The sequence below is a fragment of the Miniopterus schreibersii genome (assembly GCF_964146895.1).
Source record: "Miniopterus schreibersii genome assembly, chromosome: 14".
NCBI lineage: Eukaryota > Metazoa > Chordata > Mammalia > Chiroptera > Miniopteridae > Miniopterus > Miniopterus schreibersii.
This window is the reverse complement of record NC_138114.1, coordinates 49,198,302-49,226,027: the sequence shown is the minus strand read 5'-3', so window position 1 is coordinate 49,226,027 and position 27,726 is coordinate 49,198,302. Positions and strand designations below refer to the sequence as shown.

The following is a 27,726-nucleotide window of genomic DNA, read 5'->3' as shown; positions in this document are numbered from 1 at the left end:
GAGAACAGATTTTAATTAAATATCAACAGTCAAAACAATACCTTACGTATTTGATTCCAACAACGATGTCTGGTTTAGAAAGGAATGCAAACAGGCACAGGAGTGTTCAGAAGATTTATTAAGTAGACTAGCTAAAACACGACAGCAGGTACACTTAGCAGTCAGAAGAAAGAACTGAATATTCATTGCTACCTCATTAAGGTTTTGTATCTTTGCCAGGTACAAACAAAAACCACCTCTGCTCAAGGAAACTCGGAGCTGCATGTTCTTTGTTCTCACATCATTTTTTTAAAAGCCTCTCTCCACTCTTGGCTCGCCCCAGAATATTAGTCACATGAAAGACCCTACAGTTCCGCCCCCCCATATACAGCTGATGCCGTCGCTCCAGCGGCTCTGAAGCCCCACATCTCTCAGGGCACCCGTCCCTGGGGGGGCAGCGGGCGTGCCTTTGCCAGTCATTCTTGAAGATACTGAAATCTTCAAGGCAAAAATACAATAGTAAGTTCTATGGCCCTGGGGCCGGGGAGCCACGAGCCCTCTAAGAGAACCAACTGATGTGTAGCACCACCGTTTTGAGGGCCCCCGTGGAAGCGGGGAACCCGCCTCAAATTCACGGAGCGCACCTCCCGAGCCGCCCCCCGGGGCAGCCGACGGGCAGGAGCGGCCCAGCGCGAGTGGGCGAGGGGCGAGTGGAGGCGCGTTTGCCTCCAGCACCCTGCGCCCCAGCCCCGCAGGGAAGCTGCACGAGGGGAGGGAAGCCTTAGCTGCCCCGGGAACGAAAAGGCGGGGTCCCCCTGCCCAGGTTCTTTGCTCCCAGCCCGAGTTAAACAGCTTTAGCTTAACAAAAGAACTGGCGGTGGGTAATGTTTGTTTACAGTTCCAGAGGTAACAGGTACTTGAGGCCGACGCACTCGGCACGCCGGTCACCTCGTACAAAACCCGACGACGCTCACAAACAGTACTTGCTGCTGCACCGAGGGCGCGGAGGGCAGCTTGGAGAAGCGACAGCACACAGCACGAGAGACGGGAGCACAGGGACGGCTTTGGGTGTTGGGGTTCTTCCTGCCTGGAAGGGGGCGTGTCCTGACCACCCTGTTGCTTACACCTGTTTTCCTAACATGATTCAAGACATCATTTCGTTCCTTCCTCTGCATTTAAAAGTGTTCACATTGATGTTAACACCTTTCAGAAGTCTAGGAAATAATAGTTTCAGACAACTCAAAATTAATAGATCCCTAGGAAACACTTGGATGACCTCCAAACAGGTCAAAGATGATATAGTCTGATTTTTTTCTTCTATGTCTTAGCAGCTATTAATTAGCCTTTAAAATTTATTTTCCAAGACCTGAACTAGACGCTGACCTCTCTTGCCATGCTTCGACAACCGTGACAAGGTACATCCACCCTCCGTTTTCTCTCATCCAGTAAGACAGTCAAGTACGTATCTTAAAGGGAAAGCTGCTAGTTCATAACTGTTCATGTGGGTGCTTTTCTCTGCTTTCAGAACATGTACTATTTTTTCCCTTACTGGCTTCAGTGCTTGCTGCCAACCACATGACATGTAAACACATAATTTACAACCAGCTGCTTCCAGGTAGGTGATTACATATAGGTAACTAGTGCCAGCCAGGACTTATGGAGAAATCCACAAGGTAACTGACTCAAGTTCTCGACGTCTGCATCTGAGACAACTAGCTTTTAACTCGCGTCTATTGATGATAATTACAAGTTGAGTAACTCAGCACTCAGTGTCACTATGTAACCATACGCTGTCTTGCTTTTCAGACTTCCTTCTAGTGTCTTATTGTGGGAAGTGTCTCGGAGATAATGTGTGCTTTCGTTTTAAACACGCATTACCAGTATTCAGAAAAAATACAAGGTTTTTTTGCCCAAGTGTTCGTGAATGTAAGTTAAAAAATTATATCTGATTTGGATTCAAATATTTATAGATTTACACTATATCTATTTCGTCAAAATATATTGTATAATATTTAATAAAACCAAATACATAAAATAAAGTTTTCAACACTTTATACAAACCCCTAGAAAAGCTGCTTTTTCTTTATAAGGCTGTTGGCAGTCGATCATAACCTTGGGAAAGAAATGATAACCTTTGGTGGTCCTACTGTTTCACCTGGGATGAAGGGGTGACTAAGACGGTTCTGGGTGAGTCATTTCACTGGAAACACTGCTTCATACGATGACATACTGTGATGACTTTTGAGGGTCTCAGTCACTTTCAGATTCTTCGTCACCTAGCGGATACGACTGGACATTGTTCTGAGTGTACATTTTTGTTTTAACGGGGCAGTTGTGATCCATGAGAATAGCCTAGAAGAGAGCAAAGTGCAGATACATTAACTTCCTGTTTCATAAAGATAAGATGGTTTTAACCGACTTTTTAAGGGTTACTAGTGTGTGCATGGATGGATGGATGGATGGATGGATGGATGGATGGATACACCTGCCCACTGTTAACCAGTCATTGGGTGCAATTGCCGGGTGCCTGGCCCAGAAAACCTGGAGTTCTACACTCAGTGAAAGTTTCAGGCAATAGGATACAGCAGAAGCGGCCTCCGCAGCATTTTCATTATACCTGCCAGGGGCCATGAGTCAATTCAGGGGAGCCTGTAAGCTACGAAGAAAGGGGTGTGCAGGTTAGACTTAGGAAGAGTTATATTTAGAGTTATATATCGGAATTGGGAGGAGGGCGGTCTCCGGAGGTCGCCCAGTCCCGCTCCTGTTCACAGACCTCTCTGCGGCAGCGCAGCAATTGGGACGAGCTCTCCCAGTGAGGCGCGCTCACGTGAGGAACGCGCCTGAGGCTGGGCTAGACCTGTCTCCCCTGTTTTGTGGATCGGGTTCTGATTCCCGCCATCTTCACCGACTGCCCTTGAGGATATTTGAAGACCGCTGCTTCCGCCCCTTAGGTTTCCCTAGGCTGGGACATCCCAGGGCCCTTATCTTTTCACAAACAGCCCTTCAGAGCACCTCTCCCCAGCTCCTGGCTGCCCAACTCTCGCTCAAATGTATGATTTTTAAAAAATACACCCCCCTTGTGCCCTCCGTTACTGAAAATTAAAAAGTAGTCAGTTGATCCTCAATTGACCGTCACTGGAGTCACTATTCCTCCCGAAAACATACAGACCAAGCACAGTCGGATAGCACAGCCGATGCTTATCACGCCAGGGCCATGCTAAGCATTTTCAATGAAATACCTCAATTTCACAACAATCACCTGTGGTGGGTTGATAACCCTCCATGTCGACACAGAGGTTAAAGAACTTGACCAAGGGGTGTACAGCTAGGGGGGAGGATGTGAGTCCGGACAGCCTTAAGCCAAAGTCGCCTCGCGCAGAGCTCCGTGGCACCACCAGAGTGCAGAGGACAGCAGGCGACGCTGGGTGACACTAAGTGAATTCTCTCATCAGGGTGTGTCCGAGTTTTCTTCTGTGTAAACTATTCTAATAACCTCTCTGTGCAGTTTGAAAACCTCAATGGAAACATTTATGTGGGTTAAAATGTATCCTGCACTGGCCTGTTGTAGCCTCTCTCTCGGCGTTTGTGAGCCCCTCCCCCCGGTTATTGTCCCTCAGATTTGATAAGCTTCTCGGACTCCACTCTGTGCTTAGCCCACTTCTCATTTTCCAAGTCCTCTATCTGACCATGTCACAGTGATCTGCCTGTGTGACACGGTAAGATAAGGACATCTTTGACCCTCTGTTAGGCTGCCAGCTCCAACGGCCAGCTGCAAACTTAGCTCCATCTCTTAGTATGCTTCCTGCCAAGTGATTGATACACGTATTTCATTAAGAGCTCCATTTCTAAAAATAAGTAACTGAGGCAACCGACACCGTGCACCAGGACCCTCCCATCAGGATCAGGATGTATCAAGTCAGCCAAACCACACTTGTTACACCGCCTGCTTCAGGTAGACGTTTCCTTCCCTGAAATATTATGTAGCTTTTAAAACCTAGCTTCCTGGCTTCCGAGCTTCTTTTAAAAGATTTAGTGTGCAATAGGTTTACTTTTTTTAAAAGTTACATACAATTAAAGAGCTGGATGGCATGGAACCTTCCAACAGTGCCACGAAGAGAGGCGTGAACAGGGTCACGGGGGTGGGTCAAGTGCGTGGGTCGCTGCGGAGTGGGCGCGAGCAGCCTGGGCATTTCCCTCAGCGCTCAGTGCACTGCTGCCGGGAGGAAGGTGTCTGTCTGGCTTTGGACTCAGAGCAAAGCCCAGTTACCAAGAATGGAGCCCTAGCCCCTGGCAAATGCCTGGTTTCATACCAGCCACACGGCAGAGTCAGGATCTCCAAAGAGGTGCCAACATGTTGAACCAAACAGGGCGTGACCATAATGCAAATATGAAGCTGGGAGTGAAACCGTAAAAGCATCAAATGTAAGAGTTCCAGGATTCAAGACTTGGAAAAACACTAAACCGGCGTGCTAGAAAAATTTTACCTACCATATCTTAAAAAAAAAAAAAAGTGATGGTTTTGCATCCATTGTAAGTGCCCTGCAAAGGGACACGTTTCTTTAAGTAGATTATAACACGCAGAGTACACACAGTCTCCGCGGCTCCGGCGGCCCCATCCTAGCCCACCCTGCGGCTTCGAGGAAACAGCTGGAAGACTTGGTGAAAAGATGCTGAGAGAGCCCAGAGCCGCCCAGGAAAAGCCAGCTACAGGCCCCAGACCACCTGCTCTCCTGTCTGGGCAACAATCAGGTGTAAGAAACGTGCCCTGTCTCTGAGGCCCGTCCTTCCACCTGGGAACCGCCGCAGCGGAACGCGGCTGTTCTGGGCGGGGTGGCCTGAGGCCCGCAGGCTGCTGTTAACTGTCTAACGGCAGGAGCACGGTTTTCTTCGAAGGATCGTGTCGCTATTTCTTCATCTTGCTGAGACACTGGAGTTAACGGGTTCTTTCCCTCTTCACTGTATTGCTAACTCAACACTGATCATAAAACAAAAACAGAAAGAAACCCAGGAAACCAGATGGCAGAAACACTCGGGCGCTCACAAACGGGCTCAGGACCGTGGGACTCGGGACCCATGAAAACAGCATCAGGCCTTTCGATATAAAACAGCCGAAGTCCAAACACGGCGCCGGCAGACTGCTGCCTGACGGGAGAATTATTTGCTAAGGTTCTCACTCCGGCCCTCACGTCCCCCTGCACCCGGGGGCTGCTGGTCCTGGCGCGGCCACTCGGGGGGGCGGTCATCAGTTCTTCCTCCGCCGTGGCCGCCCGCAGCGTTGCCAGTCCAGTGGCACCCGCGCCATGCCTCCGGCCACGGCATCGACTACGGGCGGCGAGGCGCACTTCTCCCCGGTGTCTGACGATGCACCCCGCCAGGCACTTATTAAGGCCTCTGACATTTCTCAGCGAAGGGGACCTTCTGGAAGCCCGAGCTCTCCTTGCCCTGCCTCTCAGGACTGTCTCTTCCCCTCCCTGCGCGTGTTTCTCTCAGATGTGGCTCTCAAAGCGGCAGCCGGCCGGGGGTGCCCCACCGCACCCGCCCTGTGCGTCCTCCGACCTCGCCATTTCCTCCAGTCCCTCAGATAAGCCACACGCTGGCACCGCAGGATAACAGCAGCCGCCGCCCACCGTCCATCCGCCGCCTGGGCCGGGGCAGCCATTCACAGGGCTGGGGCCTGAGGAGCAAAGGGGGCTCCCACCTCGCAGAGGGGAGGGAGGGAGGGTGAGGCGGGGAGGGGCGCCGGGCAGACAGAGCTTTAGGTGGGGGGGATTACCCAGCACTTCTCAGCACCAGGCTTGGGCTGAGCTCGCTGTTGCGATTCTCTCATTCAATGCCCCCAACAACCCTACGAGGTCGCTGTCACGGGTCCCCACGTGAGAGTCCTGCTCCGGGGCCCGCGCCAGCCCTCCGCTGTCTCCCGAGAGTCTTGAACAGTCTCCCGGGTGACAGAGGCATTTGTGGGCGATCTGCCCTAATCAAGTTGATGCGGCGGCGACCGGATGACCGTTTCCAGCTGTCGCACCGAGAGCTTTCTGACCCTGATTCGGGCAGGGTGGTGTGCTGGGGTCAGGCAAACCAAGAGGGAAAGGGCCTTACACGGCCAGGCAGGAACAGCTAAGTCCCCGAGAGACGCACAGTCGGGCGCCACGGAGGGGCCGCGAACCGGGCAGGAGGCAGGGACAAGGGGCAGCTTCCGCGGGAAAGCTCCCACAGCACCTTCCACGCCCCTTCTTTGAGTCTAAAGGGTACTGAGTAAATCAAAATGACCGGGTGAATCCTACATAATAAAGCGTGCAGTGCTGGATCTATTTTTCAGATATAGTGAACAAATTAATAAATGCAAAAAAAGCCCAAAAGTAACGAAGGCTGCGTGTCACCTAACTTCAGGGTCCACATCTGTCTTTAAATCCACTATTTGGGGGAAATCATAGAAGGGCAGTTCAAGAAACGCCAAAGCTTCGAGACCCACTTCAGTTCAATCGGCAGAAAGAACCTGGGCTGTACCCCCGGAGCACCTCGCAGGCGACCCTCACGTCCATTCACGAACCAAAGGTGCCACCTCCCCTGCCTGCTTTCTCTCGCCCATTCCGAATCTGAGGCCCTCTTTTTCAGCCGGATGGGTATCTATCACCATTTGATGTTTTAAAACATCAGCAACACCCACCCCCTCCTGCTATGAGAGCTTATCAGGAAAGTTAAAATGACTCACGCATTTCAAAATTCAAATTCAGAATCGCTAAGCTGGAACTTGTTCAGAAGAGGAACACTTTATACTCTATCTTGCCTACAGATATGATCCTGGCCAGGAAACTATGAATTTCAACGTTACACATGCTCACGTGTGCCCAAAGCTGCATATCCGATATTTTTTCCATAGGGTCTGTTAGCTACACTCAAACCACCTCCAGAACCTTGGGCAGTAGTGACTAAGACATCATTACTGGAAGTTGCGAGGGGAAAGGCAAACAGCACCAGAAATGGCTAATCTTAGGAGTAAGTGCAGGAGGCAAAAATATACATCTATTTAAGATTTTCAAGAAGCACAGAAAATTAAACTATCCCATGTTTACTTTTCATTGACAAAAGAGCTTACCGACTGCTAATCTATGTACCAAAATAATTTTCCTCTTCAAATTTGTAAACATAATGCTGGATACAGTAAAAGAAGTAGCTGCCCTGTGTAATATAAACTCAAAGGGCAACTCTTACCATTGATGTTCGGAGACTTCTGCCAGAAAGGAGCAGGGATACATTTTAGAATTAAGAAACCATCCCAAAGACCGTGCTACAGTGACCAAGAAACACTTCGATACATCCTAAAATCGCCTTACCATTTTTTCTTCCTTGGCAGGTGGACTTCGAAGAAAAAAGCAGAGAGGAGCAAAAAGAATATCAATTATTCCAATAATTCTCATGAGCCACGGAAATCCAATTGCCTTCGCGATAGCCCCGCCGGCGGAAGGACCTTTCAGGAAACAGAGAATTAGATAACGCTCTCTGCAGGTGTCTCGCACGCAAAAAGATGCGAAGGTTTAAATCACTTGCGGGACGCGTTCTCTGTCCTGCGCGGAGATAAGAGCTTGTTCGGCGGAGCCGGCGTCCTTACCTAGGGCGTATCCCATGCAAAAGGCCACGTCGGCGATGGCGTACACACTCCCGTAGACGGACACGTGCCGCAGGTCTACCAGGTAGCCCATGATGGGCATCATCGACGAGTCCACCATGCCTGCGGAGTCAGGGGACACGGTCTATGGGAAACTGTTGTGAACTGAAAACGGGACGAATGTCAGGACCGTGTCCTAACCTCACAGCCCTGCTGCCTCCGCCCCTTCTGTCCCCCCACCTGAGCGGACTCCCTACAGCACGCCTCTCGCTGAAGGCCGATGGACGGAGCTGAGGCTGTGGCTGGACCCCGGGCCGCCATCTGCCTGTTCCCCGCCTTGCCTCACCTTGTCCTGTCTGGATGGCCTGTCCGCCGACGGGGCGGTGACTCCCCTGCATTCTGCGGGTCCAGCGGGTTGCTGGTTACTGGCCGTGTGGACCCCTAGCCTGCCCCCCGATGCATCAGTTTCTGGAACACCCGTCCTCTCCCTCAACCAGTGGACACACCCACACGCACACCTTGGCCTCACACAGTCGGGAAGATCAGAAGGAACCAGAACCATCTGGCCCTACTCAGGAAACTAAAGTCAACGTGGTAGTTTCCGGTCTCTTGACTAGTCAGGGGCAGGAAGCATAGAGGAAGAGCACATGTGTTCAGAGTTGTGGGTTCAAATCCCCGGCTGGGTGAGCTAGGTTCTCTCTCTGAACACCGGTTCTCCCACCTAGCCCACGGGGGTGGCGACGATCGGCTACAAGGAGACAGCGCCTGTGGGCACCCCCAGGGCCGCGCTCGAGCGTCGGTCCCCTCACCTCCCGGGTCCCAGGGGCGGGAGGATGACAGCAATTTCTTCCCTTGAACTAGTTATTTGCCGATCGCCGAATATGTGCAGGGCGTGGAGACACGGGAGGGCAAAACAGCTGGGCATTAAGCGAAGAGTCGAATCACAATCGTGACCCACGCTACGAGGGCTCGCGAGAGGACCTGGACCCGCTCGGGGGACCTACCCCGGCCCGAGGGGTCGCCCAAGGCGCCATTCTTTCTTTCTACTGGACCAAAGATTAAATTCCTGCCTTTGCCTGCGGCAGACTCAGCATTTGCTTGTATCATGATCAAGCCGCATGTTACACACGTGTACCGTTCACCCGAACTATTAACCGATTGTTCCTCACGTTACAAAGGCTCATCTCCTCCGTCCGTGAAGGCCCCGGGCGCAGGTGGTCGCCACTACACCAGCCCACCCTCTCTGGACCAACCCTTATGAAAAACACGCGACGCCTTGGTGCCCCGGCCTCATCTGAGCAGGTCGGCTGGCGGGTCTGAGCGCGGCCGCTCCGCGTGGGGGGCTCGCTCCTTTGCCGGGCACGGGCGTGCCGGCTGGCATCGGCAAATAGCGGGCTTTTGAAAGGGCCAGCTTTCGGGAACCAAACGAGCAGAGCGTGGAAGCAGGCGTTTCCCTGCGGACGATCTCCAGGCTGTGCCGGAGCTCGGCTGCCCACGGCCTCCTCTCAAGCTTCCAGAAACTTCAGGCTCGGTAATTATGGTCTGCCCTGGCCCGAGGAAACCTTTCTCAGCAATGGGGCGAACGGCTTTAAGTTTGGGCACCAGGCTCGTGTGACTTACCAATTGCAAACCCAACTCCGAAGTTGGGAACAATGAGCCCATAGATGTTTTTTGCAAAAGGAACCTGTGAGAGGAAATAAACGTTACACCAAAATAGCATGATAGCCGACTCTGAGTCATCTTGGAAAGTCTTAAAAGTGTGTTTTCTCCATGCCCGGCTGGGCGTGGCTCAGTGGTTAAAGCGTCGACCTAGGATCCAGGCGATCGGGGTTCGATTCCCGGTCAGGGCACATGCCCAGGTTGCGGGCTGCAGCCGGTCAATGACTCTCTCATCATTGATGTTTCTATCTCTCTCTCTCCCTCTCCTTTCCTCTCTCTGAAATCAATAAAGATATATTTAAAAAAAAAAAAAAAAAGTGTGTTTTCTCCAGCTGGGTATGGTGTTCGCTTCTGAAGGGAACAGGAGGAAGGAGGGTGGGCTTGGGGAGGACCAGACCCTCCAAGTCGTTCCGGTTGAGGCGGAAACGGGGTTTGTAAGCACCACGAAAACCTGGTCAACTCCCGGATGCGAAAGACCAGCCTGGTCCATGTGCCATTTCTGACAAGGACCCAAAGGCCTCATCTGGGGTAAACATTGGCCATTGGAAGAAGGCATTTTATTCTAGAAAAACATCTTGCTATTATTTCAGGGCAGTCACCCTAAGTGTTTAAGACATTGTAATGTTTAAGACAGTGGGGGTGAGGGGGTGAAATATATATAATAAAACATTGTCGGTAACTTCCAACTGACATCAAATGAAAATACATCCCTTGGAGAGTCTTGTCCAAAAATTTTAAGATGCTAAAAAATTGGAAGAAAAGGAAAGATGTAATTAAACTCATTATTAACACACTTCAAAGTGCGAAAGAAAATTTCTTGGTGAATCCTGCCCAAAGCAAAAGTTCTCTTTACAGGCCGTTTCCCCTTGTTAAATGTTGTCTTTTACTCACACATAAAATGCTGATCCCAACAACGATCATTCCTGTGAGGGCACACAGCCACCTACGAAACGAAAACAAAAACACGCCGTCAATAAATGTCCCCCCCCCCCCCCCCCGCGCCCATCCAAATTTTCAATGGAAATCAAAACAATCGCTTGTAACAGCTAAGGCAGGAACACAGAGCATTCTTCTAAAGAATGGCATTATTAGAAGAGAGCGTTGTTTTCAGCTTACCTCCCCATTTTGTGGGCGAGTATCCCAAAAATATTGGTTCCAATGAGATAAGAAATACTAGCTGGCAAGAAAGCGACGCCTGTAAATTTATGAAAAGGACACCTTATCAGTGCTGATATCCGCCAGCCGTTAGGAAAACTAATCATCAGAGACCCCACGGTGGCGATGAGAGCCGAGGAGACGGAGGCCTGGGGCCAGCACCCGGGCAGCTAATATCCGGTGGCTGCGGAGCCAGGCCGGACCCCGCACCGCGCGTCCACGCGCAGGGCGGCGGAGACTCTCCAGACGTGAAACTCGTTTCCCTATCGGCCCCTTCATCTTGGCCCATCTCTGCCTGGGGGGAGCTTTCCGCGTGGACAGCCACCGGCAGCGCCCGAGTGTCCGAGCAGGGCACCTGCTGTCCCACATGCCCGTGTGGCTCTGTGCCCATCCCCTCCCCCTCTGTTATCGGGTAGAACAATAGGCATGGAGAAAAATAGGGAACGTAAACATAAGGAAAAAAAATAAAAGTTAAAGCCCAGCCCCGGTGTTGCTCAGTAGTTGAGCACTGACCCGTGAGCCAGGAGGTCACAGTTCGATTCCCGGTCGGGGCGCATGCCCGGGCTGAGGGTTCAGTCCCCGGTCTGGGTGCCTGCAGGAGGCGGCTGCTCAGTGTTTCTCTCTCACATCACTGTGGGGTTTTTTTTCTCTCTCTCTCCCTCTTTCTTCCTCTCCCGAAAATCAATAAAAACAAATCCTCGGGTGAGGGTAAAAAAAAAATAAAAAATTAGGCGCCTGCTGCACTCAAAATGCACAGGGCCTGGGCCGCTCTCATCTTGCCGCTCCCAGGACACACTGGCCTTTCTCCTGAGCCTAACGGGAGCCGTCGCACCTCCAGGAGGCTGAGCCTTCCAGCCGTCAGGGCTCATCGTGACTGGTTCTAGGAGCGTTCAGCACGAGCCAGCATGTGTCACCCATGAGGCTCACGAAATTGCTCTGCTCTGATTTCCAATCTTACCGTCTTTCTCCAAAAAGGATCGGGGAAGCATCAGGGCAGACGGCGTCCCCTGAGCCCCCACAGGACCCCGGCCGGGGAGGGGCTGAGCTGCCGGGGCCTCTGGGGAAGGGCTGTGCACTGGGTCCTCGCCTCAGGGGGATGTCCTTGAACTGTGTCACCCACAGTTCAGAGGGGCCTGAGAGGCGCTGGCAGAGGTGGGCACATGCTACAGAGACCACACTGCCAACGACACGGGACAGGTGTAGAAAAGTGATTCTCTTAAACAACCCAGGTCTCTCTCTGGGGCGAGGGAGAGGTGGCCTCACTGGTGGAAGGGGGACCATGGGGCTTGGGGGAGGAGCCCCACCTGGGCTCTCCCGAGGAAACCAGGTGGCCTGCAATCTAGTCCGAAGGCCCAGGGCCTCTAACTACAAAGACTTTATGAAGAAAGCCTCAGGCTGTGTCTGCCGAGGAAGGGGGAGCAGCGTAAGTGGCTGCACAGGGTCTGGTGCATTCAATCAGGGCAGTGACTCAGTTAAAGCCAAGACATCCAAATGGCAGCAAAGCAGCCCAGCCCAAGAAGCTGCAAGGCCAGCTAGGGATTCTCCCAGCCGTGGGCCGCCCAACCCGTGGCACCTCCTGGAAACACCTGGAGGCCTGAACCACCACAGGAGCTGGAGAGGAAGGAGATGGGGAGAAACGGCTTCCGGTGTTAGCAATAAAGCGCCTCGTCTTCGGCAGAAACCAAGGCATTGGCCCCAGAGTATCAGACAGAAACAGTCGCTTGCTTTGTCGCCCTGGCACCTGAAGCTCGGCAGGGCCACAGGGATGAGACCCGCCCTGGGGACGAAAGTTCTAGAACCAGAAGAGCCTGCCCCAGTCCTTACCCAGCTGCCACTTGCGGGAACACATGGTCTCCATCATCCAGATGGGCAGGGCCGGCTCCAGCATGGCGATCGCCATGTTTGCAAAGCAGAGGGACCCTTCAAGGGAGCAAGAGGTTAGTGGGCATCTGGTTTGGATCTCGAGGGCCCCTTAACCATTTCCAAACAGAGTTAAACCCCGCTGCCCACAGCCAGAACCACCGGCTTGGCTACCCAGCACTTCTACTTTTGTATGAAAAAAATAACAGGTCAAGGGTATAGTGAAGAGGGTTGGTTTATCACTATTATTATTATTATTTAAACAACTAGATTCCCAGAGTCCTAAAGTTTGGAACTGGAAGGAGCCTTCGAGATCATGTGGTTTAACTTTCCTGATTTATTAACAAAGAAAAGGTGTTCTAATTTGTTAATGAAGTAACTCGCCTGAGGTCACACAGCAGCACAGGCCATCTGCAGGCCACACACAGACTCGGGCAGCCTGAGGCCCCTGCACCTACGTTTTACTGTGCAGTGAACACAGATATTTCTAATGATGCCCCAAAATCTAGTGTATTCAGTGTGGATGTGCTGTTGTGGGATTTTTTATTTTATTTTTTTAAATCAACTATGCACATAGGGTCTCTGTCAAATGTCCATGATCACTGTGGAAATGTAGAGCCATCTGGAAAAAGACACACGGGGCTGTTCCCACCGTCCTGAGAGCTTCCTTGCTGTGCCCTGAGGAACCTCTCATTTGCTAAAATCTCGACTGAGAGAACAGTGAGCAATCGTGATTAAGGTGCCCACGTAATGAAGAAAGATTTTTTTTCTTGCTTTGTGACATTTAAAGGCGGAACACAGAAATGCTGCTGCAAAGACTGGGCTCCCCTCACCCACCCGTTCTGCGCTTCCTTCGATCCTGGGCTTGTCTGTTTCACTTACATTCACTATAGAGCCAAACTACCTGCCAGCACTGTTTACATCTCCCCTGAGATCCAGAGCCCACGCCCTGAACCCCTCAGTACCTAGCTCTGATACATCACACGAGCATCCCCCATGCCCTAAATCCATTCAGGACAGGAACCAGGCAACCTGGACAGTCCCCAGGCCCCCAAGGCTGCCGGGATTATTTAAAGTAGCCAATACTATGGCAGTTTAGCCTGCCCTGCCTTGCATGGCCCATGGAAACATTAGGCCTGGCCTAGACCTCCCCCTGCCCCTTTCTGCCTCTGACCAAACCTGGTGCTTCCCCACATGGCCCTAAGTGACATGAAATGCCCCTTTTCTTTGGGAAACATAAGTAATAAATTCTTCTTTGAATGGTATTGACCTCTCCATGTCATCGGTCACCTCCATACATCGAAATTCCACTGGTACAAATGAGATACCACCTGTCTCCCAACGTCCCCAGTCGAGGCTGCCTGGCCCTGCGGATGGGCTGACGGTCGGTGCTGGGTGAGGCTCTGCACCTCCCCCCGTGAACAGGGAGGGACAGTAAGGGTCAAAGAAAGGCAGAGGCAGGAGGGGCCCAGGCTGCTCTGCCTGCCCAGGTGTCTGCCACAGGTGCAGTCACATCTCTGGGCCCATCTCTCACCACTCATCTCACCCCCACCTGGGACAGCCAGGGCTCTAAGGGCATCTGGGCTCTGCAATGCTCCCTGCATCTTGTTGGGGACACAGAGAGGGTCCCCTGCATGAAGAGGTCACCGCACCAGGTTGCAACCCTTTGGCCACCAGGCACAACTGACAGGGCCGACACCAGCGATACACAGGTGCCACCCTGACCAATCCTGCAGCAGAAGCTTAAACACAACCAGGCTGGGGTTTTGAAAAGGGCTGAATTTGAGTGCACCCACTGCACCCGGGGTCCCCCCGCCCCTTGTGCTCGTGACTCCTGCTTGGACAAACCTAGCCCTAGCTGGAGAGAACCCCAGCTGGGTCTGAAGCCACATTTCAGGGCTGCCCTCCCCTGGCCTGACCCCAAGGGCCGTGCTGACCACAGCATCCAGGCCCAGGCAGCATAAGGCTGGTCCCACATTAGGCAGCCCAGGCCTGTGTCACTGGATGGCCTTGAGGGGACAGTCCCTTGGACGGACGCTGCCATGATCCTCCCCGAGAGCCATGGAACCCGGGGCTTCCTCTGAGTCCATCTAGGCCAGGAACCCAAAGGCACAGGGTGACTCCCGACCGGGCCTCGCTGCAGCTGAGCTGGACGCCCTCTCTCAGGAAAGGAGGTGCCCTCCGGGGCTCTGCTGCCCCATCTATTCAGAGCGTCAGGGTGAGTCAGACCACCAGCTGAGACGCCTGCAGGGAGGCCACGACTCCTGGAAGTTCAAGGCCAGACAGTGATGGCCTCTGCCGCAAACACAGTGAGCAAGCTGGACCCAAGACCAAGCTCTGGGGCAGGGCGTCTCCTTGACTCAGACACCTTTGCCCCAAGTGAAGAACCACCCGGGAGGCTGGCTGAGGGCCCGAAATTAACGGCAGAAGAAAACCATCTCTCATGACATCTAACCTCCGGTGCCTTTTATGCTTTTCTACAGCCCAGCGTTTCCAGCTGCAAAATGAACGCGGGTCCTCGCCACCCCCCACCCCCACCCCTGGACTGAGAAGGACGGGGGGGGGGAGCCCCACCTGCGGCAATGAGAATGTAGGGGTCTCTCAGCAGGGTGGTCAGCGGCGTCCCCTTCTGGCTCTGTTGAGAAAACAGGAGTTAGGAGACCCAAGGGGCCCGTGCAGTGCCCCCCTCTCCCCGCCGCCTACCTCTGGCTGCACCCGGGACGGCTGGAGCACGCAGAGCTGGATCGCTGCGAGAGAAAAACACAAGGCGTGGCCCCGAGCCCCTGGCAACGTAGGTGCCCGGGTCAGGCCAAGGTCCCCACGTGGACTCACCTCCGTCCAGCAGCACCAGGGCAGCCAGCACCAGGAACGGAGCTGTCTTCCCCACAAACTCGTACAGCACACTCCCGAAGGGGGGGCCCACTGCGAGGAAGAGAAGAGAACCATCCGGGCCTGGGGCGATGCCCCCCATCCCCACCCCGCCAGGACCACCTTTTTGTTTCTTGCACTCTGCTCTGTTTTGTTCCAAAAGCCAGTTGAGGCGCCCGCCCTACGTTACATCCAGTAGCGTTAAGCTGCCCAGGCCACTTCCTCTAAGCGGCTTTACATCTGGGACACGGGCAAGAGGCCCTAAGGGCCACCCCAAAGTAAAGGTCAGAGGGAAACAGGGCCCCAGCTGTGAAGGAGCACAGGGCACTAGGTCAGCGAGGCCCTCGATCCTTATGCGCCAGACGGACAGGAACCGCGAGCCCCCAAGAGAAGGCTGGGATGCAACCGAGGAAAGGGAGAGGGCCCGGATCTCCTCGGGGGAAGACACCTGCCCCTGGTCTGGGAGGACAGCCGGAGGGGGGGTGCAGCGCGGAGGTGGGGAGCTCCTGTCCCCCGTTAACTCAGAGGACGTGTGAGAGGGGAGGGAGGTACCGGCCGACCATCCCTGTCAAGCCTTCCTTTGCATCTGGGCCCAAGAGGTCCGGGGTTGGTTTCCCAAGGTTCCCAGCAAGCTAGGGGGTAGAGGCGGGGGGACCCAGCCTGCCCGTGTCAGGAAGGTTGCACCGCTTTTCAAAGGCTCCAGGGAGGTAGGGAGTGAAAAGGGGGCAGCTCGGGAGTCTGTCAGCCAGGAGTCAGAGAGGGAGGACGGTCACTGTCCAGCACCAGACAGGCTCCCCCCAGTTCACCTCCACGTGGACTTTACCCACCTAGGACCCCCATGGCCAGGCCGCCCAGGGCAATCCCCATGGCGTTGCCTCTCTCTTCGTCATCCGAGTACACACTGGCAAGCATGCCCATCCCTAAACAGGAAAAGAAACGTCGACAGCCAAGCTCTGGGAGCACCGAAAGAATTACCCGTGACTCGCCTTCCCTCCCAAACCCAGACCTGGGAGCTTCCCAAACCCACCAGATTCGTGAAAACATAAGACCAAGAACCCAAGGAGAGGCAGGGACCTTCTGCAGGAGCCCATCACCACCACCAAACGCCCTTGATTCCCTGAATTATCCAGCTAACAACGTGAGGGGCCGGCAAGCAGGGCAATGCTAGTGGCCCTGTGACAGATGGAGACCCCTGGGCACTGACTTACTCAGGCACCTGTCTCCACACCTACCGGCTACAGAGGAGCAGGAGGAGCCAATGCCCTGCAGCGACCTGGCGATCAGCAGGAAGGCGTAACTGCTGGAAAAGGCGAACACTGCGGAGAGAAAGGGCCGGCCCGGTGAGCGCAGCCGGCTGCCCCGAGACCAAACCAAGCCAGACAGGCATCTCCGAGGCCCTTAGCCCGATGGCTTATTTCCAAATTAACCACATTGTGTTTCCACCCATGAAGACCCCTCTCTATCCACTTCTTTGCAGGTGTTGCCAATACCCCACCCCTACCCCAGGCCGTGTTCTCAACCCCCTCTCCTGGCCATCAGAGCCCATCCCGTGGCCCACATTCAGGAGGCAAACATGAGACACTTACTAATGGTGGAGACAAACATGATGCAGAATCCCGCAAACATTGGAATCGGGTAGCCGATTCTGCAAAACAAAACCGCGAGGGAAATCTGGCGCCGGCCCCGTGTTTTCTTAGGGCTTCACGCCGAGTCTCTCCTGCTCACCCTTGGGAGCCGGCGGGCAAGCGTTCAGTCAACTTTCCTAAAAATTCATGTGGTTGGCGCTTCCTGCGTGACCTTTCTGTGTTTGACTGCCTTGGAGTGTGAACACATTCGTGGGCTGCCACTCTGAACAGAAATGTCTCTGGAATAAATGTTAACACAACCTTGCCTAGTGACCCAGAGCATGGCCAAAATAGACGGCTCCTGTTTCCGTCATTGATTTTATTATTATTTCTTTAATTATACTCTTTGCTAGAGCTTCACCAAAGGGATGATTGCAATCAAACGATTCTAGTAAAAGGTCCTCAAGGGATACAACCGGCCACAGAGACGACGGCACTGCATCTAAGAAGCATCGGGAGCCAAGATGTTTTAAATCTGTCTTCGCGTTGAGCCCAGCGAGGCCAGCCTAGAAAGACAGGCCTCGTGTGCTCGGCAAAAATTCAACATCCTAATTGCTCCGCAAGACCGTTGCCCACACAGGGCTCTGCCACCAGGTGGATGGGATGGTGGGAAGACCTTGGCCTTTCTGTATCTCACCCCTGGCTGGACACCCGGCCCTGCCACTCAACCCAGCGAGCCTTGCCCCAGCCTCCCGGAGTGCCCGTCGCTGCCCACCTCTCAGGACTGGGTGACACTGTGATGACATGTGGCTGTACATTGCTCTGCTACCAGGGTGCCTGGAACAGATAGGTGCTCCGGAAACTTCATTTCCTCCCTCGCCTTCTTCCTTCTTTCCTCTCTGTTTCTGCCGATTAAGCAGACAGCTTGGTCCCTGCCGTACGGATGGAGCGTGAGAGTGAAGGCAGCTTCCTAGTCCCCCTGCCCTGAAGGCTGGTGCAACGCTGAGTGCTGGGCAGCCAGCCTTTGCCTGCAGCTCAGCCCCAACGCAAAGACGCACTCCCGGATCTCCACCCTCAGCCTCTTCTGGCCCCCGAGCACCCAGAAAGAGAGTCCTCCGAGGCCCCGGGGCCACTGAGCGATGGGCAGATCTCCAGTGCCATTCCTCCTTCCCCACCATGTCGCCTAAATGACCAGAACCTCGGCTGCCATTCGTCATCAACATCTGAGTCGCCTCCTGTCTGGATTCAAGGCCGTCTCAATTAAAGTGCTGCTCAGCGGAGCTGGAGCTGATGAGGCAGACCTTTAACCAAATCTCCCATTATCACCCCCCGGTGAGTCATCCCAGCCCACGGTCACCCTCCACAGAGCACCAGGGAGCAGGTAATCCAATTGGAAAAAAGACTAAAAATCACATATCGAATCCGTAGAAATAAGGGCAGAGCAGTGAAAGTTGTTGTTATAGATACACCCCGACAGGGTCAGTGGAGAAACCTCACGGCCCCTAATTCATCACTGACGAGCTCCCGCCCGGTTTACCTTTGCCAGAGACACTACCCAAGCGCCACGCTCAGGCCTGTCAGACCGTGGCTCCCCCTGCGTGGTAAGTGACAAAAGCAAGGACGCAGAGTGGGATGCAAACTGTCACCAGAAGAGACAAGAGGTGACGTCTCCTTTTTGAATTAACCCAACACGCTCCTCAGAGGGCAACACAGTGAACGGAGGGGTAATTCAAATTCACAGGACACCCCGGGGAGTCTGTTGTCAATCGTTTTGTAAATAAACCCAAATTCTCAGGTGCAGCCCTCGGCGAGTCTGTCCCTCTTGGCTACTGGATGTGCGCAGGGGGGTTAATGAGCCAAGGATTTCTTTCTCTCCGAGGTGTCCCCCCAGCTCCCTGTCCTCGGGGCTGCTGAAAAGGTCACTGCCTCTTCCTACAAAGCCCACTGGAGACCAACTGGCTGAGGCTGGGGGGAAACAGCAGCAGATGCCGTCGGGACTCTGCGCCCCGCGGCCTCCTCCTGTCGCTCAGATGTTAGCTGCGATCCGTGAGGGGAAATAACTGGCTTTCAAATATACTAGGTAACTATGGAAATAAATTAAGCCACTGTCGCTGGCTTGATAAAAAGCAGACCACCGAGACAATGGCAGGCTCAGGAGGGTGGCGGGAGCTGCCCCGGCCCCCGGAGTTAACCCTTCCTGCGCCGCGCAGTTCATTCGGAAGCACGTCAGCTCCAGGCGCCACGGCGACCAACTCCTTAGGCCAAGCCAGCGAAGGCCACGAGGCCACGCTCTTCTTAACCTGACTCCCGGACAGACACACATAAAGGTGTTTCCACATCGTGTACCTGCCTGGAGCGTTCCTTTTATGGGTCAAATCCGCTGGCTGGGCCAAATGATAACAGGTGTTGCTAGCATAAGCCCTTCCACCCCCTGTTACTCACAAGGCAATCATGAAATAAATAAAGTGGGATTGTAAAGTAAGTCACACGAGCCTCAAAGGGGGAAATCGAGGCACCCAAGGCACCTGCAGGCGTCAGAAAGTGCTACAGGATCTGTGATTGGTCGCCACACTTGCCAAATTCAAGGTCCTCTGCTCCCTATCTGGTCACATATTTTTCAGTAAAAATATGGTACCAGAAGAGTAAGTCCAAGAGAAATTACTTGTATTATATTAGCAGCCGGATGAACACTTCACATGCTTCCCAAGAACTGTAATTTTTTATTTTCAGGGTTTGGCATGCGATCTGATCTGATATTTAAAACGACAGGCAGGCAGCCTGCTTCTCGGATCACCCACCCACGAAAGCCACTCACAGGGCAGCATCCAGACCACGAGTACCGGGTCCTGGATGTCACAGGGCAGGTCGGGTGGTGATGTGGGGTCTCACTTCAGAGTGGGCCTTGCTTCCATCAAGAGGCACTGTAGCCCTGGCCAGTTTGGCTCAGTGGTTAGAACGTCGGCCCAAGGGCTGAAGGGTCCGGGGTTCAGTTCCGGCCAAGGGCACATACCTCAGTTGTGGGCTTGATCCCCGACTCCAGTCGGGGTGCTTGCAGGAGGCAGCCAATCGATGTGTCTCTCTCACATTGATCTCTCTCTCTCTCTCTCCCCCCACTTTTCACTCTCTCTGAAAAGCAATGGGGGGAAATATCTTTGGGTGAGAATTTTTAAAAAAAGAGGCATTGGAAAGGAGTGACTCCAAGCTGCCTGTCTCTAGGTAGCTCCCCCCATGTCTTTGGGGGTGCAGGAGGCCTCCCTTTTCCCCACTGTCGAAAGCACTGCAGAGATTAGGAAGCTAGACCAGCTCACATCAGCAGCTGGAAATAGAGATTTATTTATTTTTTTAGGGCCAAGGAGGTGAGGGAAGGTCCATGTCCAAAAAACCAGGTTGATTTTTTTTCTGGATTCCCTGCCCGTTGCTTACAAATAACAGTCAACTCACTGCTTGGGCCTTTACTAGTTCAGCCTGGTACCACCAGAGAGAGCCCAAGTAGATGCAAGAAAGACAGATTTTGACCTGCGTTGTTGATTTTTTTAGTAGCCAAATGTACAAACTGTGTACCAGCAAGCAGGTGGGGGAAACAGGAAGGGCGGAAGACACCCCCACAGAGAGGCTGCACCCTGGCTCTAGTCCTGCAGCTACGTGGGCCAACACGTCCTCCTGAACGGCCAGCTCCGTCACCTATAAACTCCTGGGACTGGCCCAAAGCCTTTGCTGACGTCTCTTCAAGCTCCGACGCTCTGTGTTTTTACCCACTCTTTAATCAGAAACATATTAACCAACTGTAAAATGCTGTTCTAAACACTCTTGTTTACAACACTGAAAACGTGAATCACACATCTTGTTGGTAATTGAGGATGTGATTGGCACAAATTACACCAAAGACTATTTGCAGTGGCTCACAAGGGACGATGCTGCAAAGGAAAGTGGAACGTATTTATCCCTCCGCGGAGCAGAACCGTGGAACGACCAGAAATGCTGCCAGTCCCCAGATTCAGAGGTAGGGAGCTGAATACTGGAAAATATTGGAAAAATTACAAATCATGATCGTATTTGTATTTCCCATATTACAAGGCAGCGCTAAGAGATGAAGGTGATTTTGGAATTTGCTTAGTAGCTGGAGGAACCAGCTAGGATTTAACATTTTAACTGTAGATAAATTCCAACGTGGATTACTCACCGTAAGAATATACTGAATTTCACAGGTCACAAAACAAAGCTCGCTTTCTCTTGGAAGACCCTTTCTGGCGGAGCCCCAGACAGGAGCCTTGGGTTGGCCGCAAGTCAACGCATTTGGCGTATTTAATACACAGAAAGGTCTCACTGGCCATGAACAGGCTGCTTCCTCGTGGAGTAAACAAAGTATTCGAAACCAGGACAGGGCTTTTTTAAAAGCTTTTCATTTGTCGCTGGCATTTGGAAGACTGGAATACTCACATCCCTTCGGCCGAGTGTTTAAGTATTACACGATACGGCTAATGACCTTGGCGCGCACGGTAACAGCGAGGATCATTACAATAATGTCCTCAATTTTCCCATATAGCAGTGGAGCTGTTTGCTTTCTCACAATACAAACCCCTGAGCCCTGTTCTGTAATTATACCAGATGCATTTTTTTAAAATCCTCACCGGAGGATAGGTTTCTATTGATTCTAGAGAGAGAGCAAGGGAGAGAAACACCCTCGCCAGGAATCAAACCTGCAACCTGGGCACGTGCCCTGACCGGGAATCGAACCCGAAACCCTCTGGTGCACAGGGTGACGCTCCAACCAACTGAGCCACCCGGCCAGGGCTACCAGGCGCAATTTAAAAAGGGCTCTTAGTCTTGGAAAAAGGAAGGAAACCACCTGCAACTTCTGAGGACTGTCTGGGTTTCCTCTAAAGAAGCGAGGAGCCCCCGAAGGCCGCCTTGCCAGGGGTGCCCCTCCGCGGGCTCCCAGTCAGGCCGTCATCGCTGAGTTCGTTTGCTTGGCATAGTTTCTGTGGCAGCTTCATAACATTGCTTCACACAGACTGCGTGGCTGGATATGGCTTAGGATCGTCCAAATGGACTCAATGGCACTACTCAGTCCAGGAAATCAAACTGCGAAAGTTTAAAATGTGCTTCCATCCAGCTCACCGTGGGCACAGTGCCTGCAACCTCCGGGTGTCCGAGGGCAGCTTGTGCTGGGGGAGGGCAGGTCTACAGGCCCTCTCTCCTCTCTCACTGGCCCCGGCCCCAGAGCGGCCCCACTCCCTCAGTCACACGCCCGCTCTGAGGAGAGCCCTAGGCTTGGTTTAACGCTTGTTGTTACTCTCTTAAAAATGCTTAATAATATTTAAACAAAGGACCCTGCTGGTCCTGCCCCCACCCCCTTCCCAAGGCCAGAGCCTGGGCAGATGTAAAGACCTCCGTGTTCCCAGCCTACACTGGGTGCTGGGCGGACCTGCTTGAAACTGGGCTTGGCTTGCTGGCTCTCCAACTTGCCTTTGGAACGTCTAATGGCTTCTACGTAGCCCCTCAATAAAACCCCTCTCCTATCTCAGCCTAGCACTTGGGGCCTGCCCGGTTCCCCCTGCTCTGCCCTCACTAGTTCATATTCTTCTACCTCCCCACCCCCGTCTCTGGTCAGGCTTCTAGGCTGTCACGGGTGGGACTCTGGGTGCTCCCTCCTTTGCCATTTTTGGCATCTCTGCCTTCAGGGTTACACTCTGTGTACAGCAGCCCCCCACCACCACCACCACCACTTGCACCGCACGGCTCCCTCTCCTTGCAGCTGACACTTCTCCCCTCGACTGCAAGCCCTGGTCCTATGCTTTGAGTCCTCAGGGAGCTGGGCCACCTCCACTGCAGAAGAACAGAGACTTGCTGGGAGGCCACCAACAACGGAGATGTAAACAAGTTTTCAAAACAGTGGGGCCCAAAAAGTCCAGAGCATCTAGGTTACCATAAAGCTAGTTTGGGCATTATTGGGGGCATTACTAGCTCGTTGGAATTATGCAGAAAACAGCTTCAGTTCCCTTCCCTGTGTGCAAGCGGACACGGCTCAGGACCTAGCAGGGGATGGACCTGTTACACTGCCCACGACCTCCGCCTCCGCGAAGGCTCTCATCTCTGCAGCAGAACCACCGACTGTCCCACCCCCCACCCGCCCACCTCCCTGAGCCTTCACCTCGCCAGCCCTAAAGACGCCACCTCGGCTTCCCACGAGGATGCGCAGGACCAGAGGTGGGAGAGAAGAGAAAACTGCATGAAACCCGGCATTTAGACAGAATCGAAGTTCTCCCACTCAGGAAGGGCCTCTGCGTTCTGTTTTAATATTTTCTTGCTTTTTAAGCAACAGAGGTAGCAACGGAAGGCAGAGCAAACGGGAAACTGTAATTAACCATGGGCAGAAACATAAGGGGAAGGGACCGGATTCTTTTTCCCCAACTCACTCTCCACTGGCTTCCAGGTTCTGCTGAATGACTGAGAAACAGAATCCCGGGGGGAAATGAGCGCGGAGCAGTATAAATACCGAACTCTTCGGCCAAAGTGATATAACCTACCTGTTGGTCAACAGTCCTATGAAGGGGTTGGTGAGGAGCTGGACCGTGGCCTTGGAGGCAAACAGCAGGCCGACCTGCACGTTTTCGTTCAGGAGGTCGTCTTCCCTGGGACAGTCGGAAGGGCCAGCGGACGTGTTGGTCACCATGTGCTGCGTGGTGGCCTCGGGCGGCAGCCGCCCCTGGAGGTCTCTGGTGCTGTTCCCGGTGACCATGGTGGAGTTGTCATAGAAGGAGAAGATACTCTGGAAGCTGCCTGAGGCAGAGGCGGTGAGCGCTGGCCTGGTGGTCGGGGCTTCGGTGGCATTTTTCTGATGCTCGATGCTGTACAAGTAACTCGGGATGATGGGGACTGGGGACGAGAGCAGAACAGGGAGGCGGTGATGGCACTGACACCCTCCCTGGGACGAATGCCGGAAAAGTGATGGTCACGTCAAATGCCCAGCGAGACGCAGAGAGGTGGTATGTCAACCCCAGGAGCACCCCCATCCCCATCGGGACACTGGAACAACCCCACAGTGCTTAGCTCCCCGGAGGAGACAAAGGCCCAGGATGCTGAGAAGTTCCACCTGCTCTCAGGGCCAGTCGCTGTGCGGACAGACCGCCGGCCGGCCCCAGAGAACCCTGTCCTTCTGGGGTTCCTCGGTGCAGGGCCCTTCACAGGACTATCTTAGGAAAGCAAGATCTGGTCTGAGGCTGAGCCAGTGCTGACCCAGGTCAGCCAGGGCTTCTCAGAAAGAGGCTCGAAAGACCTTTAATTGAATGAGTGAAGGAAACAGAAACCTAAATGCGGTTGTGTGTCTCAGAAAAAAATAAACCTGCAGGGAGTAATCATTTGGAAATTCTGCTACAGGCCCACTCCATCTCTCCACTTCTTGAGTGGGAATCGGCCAGTTTCGTCCTATCTGGAACATTCGAGGATGCCGGAGACTTTCACACAGGAAAAGAAAAACCTTTTTGCTGTAGCAGAAGCTTTGGGCAAGTGCGTGACAACAGGACCTTCAACGCTAAGGAGAGCTCGCCCCTGTCGCTGAACTCGGGTGCACCTCGCATCTCTGCTGATCCCGGAGGTGCCCACCTGACTAGTGGATGCCCTGAGGCTGTCTCGAGAGAACCTGCAAATGGAGAGGGGAGATAACCCACCCGAGAGTCGAAATAAAAAAATCTTTTCTTTCACTCATTAAAAAATTGGATATTTTTAAGAAAAACCAAGCCAAATAGTTTGCTGTTAATGGAGCTAATTAAGAGACCTGGCTTTAAATTATTTAGTTTTTAAAAAAAATCCATTATAGGGCAAAGGCTACAAAGGAACACTTTTCAAATTGCTCTTGAAATGGTCTTGAGATGTTTCCATCCTGAGTCACCCAAGGATACAATATATTGAAATGTTACTTCCCTTCTGCGAGGGGCAGGTGTTTACTTTGTTCCCTCAGATGTTGCACCAGATTATGAGCCCCCTCTCCGGGTAGCCCACCAGGGTTTGTAGCGTTACTTTGGGCTCTGGGAATTGCTGGTCCTTCGCAGAGATCTTTTTCACTGCGGCGAGAGGGGGCGGGGGGAAGCTGGACACTATCGGGAGGAAACACAAGTTCTGGGTCTTATCGGATGTCCCATTTTTGACTGGCCACCAGGAAAGCGAAGCCACAGACGCGGCTCTGACCGGCCGGGACGTGCGGTCCGAGGGCTGTGTTCTTGCGAAGCATGTTCTCCAGCCTTCCCAGGTCCAGCGGAGCCCCGGGCCGCGCTCGGGTAAGTGGGGCGCGGGGGAAGGGGTGTCCGGGACAGGGGGGTTGGGGGGGGCCCAGTCCGTACGTACTCACGACGGTGAGCAGCATGTTGTCCAGAAGCAGCGCGAGAAACACGATGAACAGGATGAGCTTCCGAGATTGACGGCTGTCCAGCAGCCGACGGAGCGGCGCCAACTCGCTCAGCGCCATGGCTCGGGGCGGGCTGCGGGGCGGGTGCGGGTGCGGGTGCGGGTGCAGGCTGCGGGCGGGGCGAGAGGTGAGGGGCGGTGGCGGGGCTCTCCCCACCCTCAAGGCTCACTGTTCCGGGGCCACAGAAGGGCTGGTGCGGGCGGGTCCCCCGAGTCCCACCGGTGGCTCCCCTGCTCCGACTGCGCCCTCACCCACGGCTGTGCTCCTGGTTAGTAACGCCCGCGGGCACCGTCCCCGCGAGCGCCTAGGTCCCGCGGGGAGCTACGCGCCCCCCGCCGCCCCGATGGTCCCGCGGGGAGCTATGCGCCCGCCCCCCCCCCCCCCGCTGCCCCGATGGTCCCGCGGGGAGCTACGCGCCCCCCCGCCGCCCCGATGGTCCCGCGGGGAGCTATGCGCCCGCCCCCCCCCCCCCGCTGCCCCGATGGTCCCGCGGGGAGCTACGCGCCCCCCCCCCGCTGCCCCGATGGTCCCGCGGGGAGCTACGCGCCCCCCCCCCGCCGCCCCGATGGTCCCGCGGGGAGCTATGCGCCCCCCCCCCGCTGCCCCGATGGTCCCGCGGGGAGCTACGCGCCCCCCGCCGCCCCGATGGCCCCGCTTCCACCATGAGCGCTCGGAACGCGCCCCGGGACGCCGCGCACTGTCCTGCGCCCGGCTCCCCCCCGCAGCCGGAGCCCCGCGCGCAGCGCTTTGGAGGCTCCCCTGCCCGGTCCGGCCCCGCTGCCCCCGCGCCCCGGCGCGCTCTGCCCCGCATCGAGCCTGCGGTCAGGGAGCGGGACCGGCCTTACCTCGGGGTCCCTGGAGGCTGCCTGTCCTGGCCGCCGCCGGCTCCGTCCGTCTGGGCGCCTCGGGGTCGCCGTCTCTACCCGAGCGCCCCGCAGCTGCAGCTCAGTTTAGCGGGTCCGCCTCTGACGTCACAGCCGGCGCAGAGCCGGGGCGGGGGCGGGGGCCGGGCCGGGGACTGGGGCGCTGGGGGGCGGGAGGGGCCAATGTCGCTGCAAGGAGGGGCCTCACCCCGCCCAGCCCCGCGCCGCCCTGCCCGGCTCCCCGTCAGACCTCAGGTGGCAGATTCTCCCCGGCAACCAGTGGCCGCCCGGGGGAAGCAGCTGGGGCGCAGAGGAAAGAAATTGGGGGCTCCAGGGAGAAGGGTCAGGGGTCCCGGGGTGAAGAGTCAGAAGCCAAGGTGAGGAGTCAGGGTTTAGTGCTTTCTTGGGGCCCCGAGTAGGAGCTGAAGCCGCTCTTAGATCCCCACTGTCCCTGAAATTGGTCATGAGGGGTGGCCGTGCCAGGGAAGGGGGTCGCAGGGTGCGGGGACCCAGGGACAGATCTTTATTCCCTGGGGAAGCCACTCTGCACCCCACCACCCCTCCCCTCCCCTCCCACCTCGAGCCTGAGCCCCCGGCCCTCGGGTCCCCTCCCGCGGGTGGTGTGGAAACAGGGCCAGGGGACTGGACGGTGTGATGGAGACGACGGTGCCTGTTTACAGCCGATACTAGTCATTTAAAAAGATGAACTAGGGCCACTTGCGACAACACGGGTGGATCTTGAGAGCATCATGCTAAATGAAGTCGGTCAGACAGAAAAGAGCAAGGACCGAATGATTTCACTAACATGTGGGATGTTCAGCAAAAAGCAACTCCCGGATCCAGGCAACAGAGCGACCCCAGAGGGGACGCTGGGGGGGGGTCAAGTGCCAGGTGAGGGAAGGAGACTAGGCTCCAGGTGGTGAGCACACAGCAGGTGATGACTTACAAAGTTGCACACCTGAAACATACAATGTTCCTAACCAACATTACCCCAATAAATGTAATTTTAAAAGAAATGGGGAAAGAGAGAGAGATGGGTGACAGGGAGAATGCTTGTTGGGGGCTGTGACCTGCACCGCCAAGGGGTGAGGGTCTGCTTTGGCTTCCAGGTCCCTCTACTCTACAAGCGGAAGGGAAGCAGCCATCCTGACATAGCCAGGGCCCTGGAGGCCCATCTAGGGGGCGGGAGGAACAGGAGCTATTTTCTTGGAAAGCCACTTAGAATAAATGTTCCCCTGCAGTGGAGCCCGGGCTCGGTTCACCCGTGTCCGCAGGCTGCCTAGCGCAGCAGGGTGGGTGAGCGCGCCCTCCTCTCCACGCCCTCGCTTCCTCCCAGACTCCCCTGTGCTTGCCATGGCTGCCCCTGGCGTGTGAGGAAGGTGGTTGGATACGTAACCAGCGACGTGGGGACTCCTGCGTGTCCCGGGATGTGTGTAACTTAAATATTAATCAGGGAGGAGAGCCAGTTCCGAGGAGAGGGCCCACGGCGGGAGTCATTTCAGATGTCTGTGAAGGGGATCACACTCGTGGAGTGCCCCAGAGTGCCTGGAGTTTCTGAACCCCAAGACGCAGGCCCCGCCCCCACGTCCCTGGGGCACAGAGGCATCTGGTTAAGGGCCCCAGTCAGGATGCCGGGGTCCCGGCCTGCTGCTTCTTTAATCAGTGGCCTTGGGCAGGTTATGTACCCTCTCCAAGCCTTAGCTTCCCCATCTCTGAAATGGGGCTACTAACTGGATCTGCTGCAGTGTTGTTTTTAGGATTAAATAGGAATGC

At 54.7% G+C, this 27,726-nt stretch overlaps 1 protein-coding gene across 1 annotated transcript; it reads right to left on the bottom strand.

Annotated features, from left to right (window-relative positions):
• Positions 1 to 100: 100 nt before the first annotated feature.
• SLC18A2 (solute carrier family 18 member A2) lies at positions 101 to 26,074 on the bottom strand. The gene is made up of 16 exons (XM_081158713.1): positions 25,936 to 26,074; positions 25,030 to 25,199; positions 23,217 to 23,565; positions 16,711 to 16,769; positions 16,357 to 16,440; positions 15,952 to 16,044; positions 15,089 to 15,178; positions 14,960 to 15,003; positions 14,831 to 14,891; positions 12,221 to 12,316; positions 10,358 to 10,436; positions 10,133 to 10,184; positions 9,203 to 9,266; positions 7,586 to 7,705; positions 7,311 to 7,444; positions 101 to 2,331 (listed from the first exon to the last, which is right to left on the bottom strand). The coding sequence occupies exons 2-16, from the start codon at positions 25,148 to 25,150 to the stop codon at positions 2,230 to 2,232; spliced, it is 1,548 nt and encodes a 515-aa protein (XP_081014839.1). The 5' UTR covers positions 25,151 to 25,199; positions 25,936 to 26,074; the 3' UTR covers positions 101 to 2,229.
• Between the last annotated feature and the right edge of the window lie 1,652 nt (positions 26,075 to 27,726).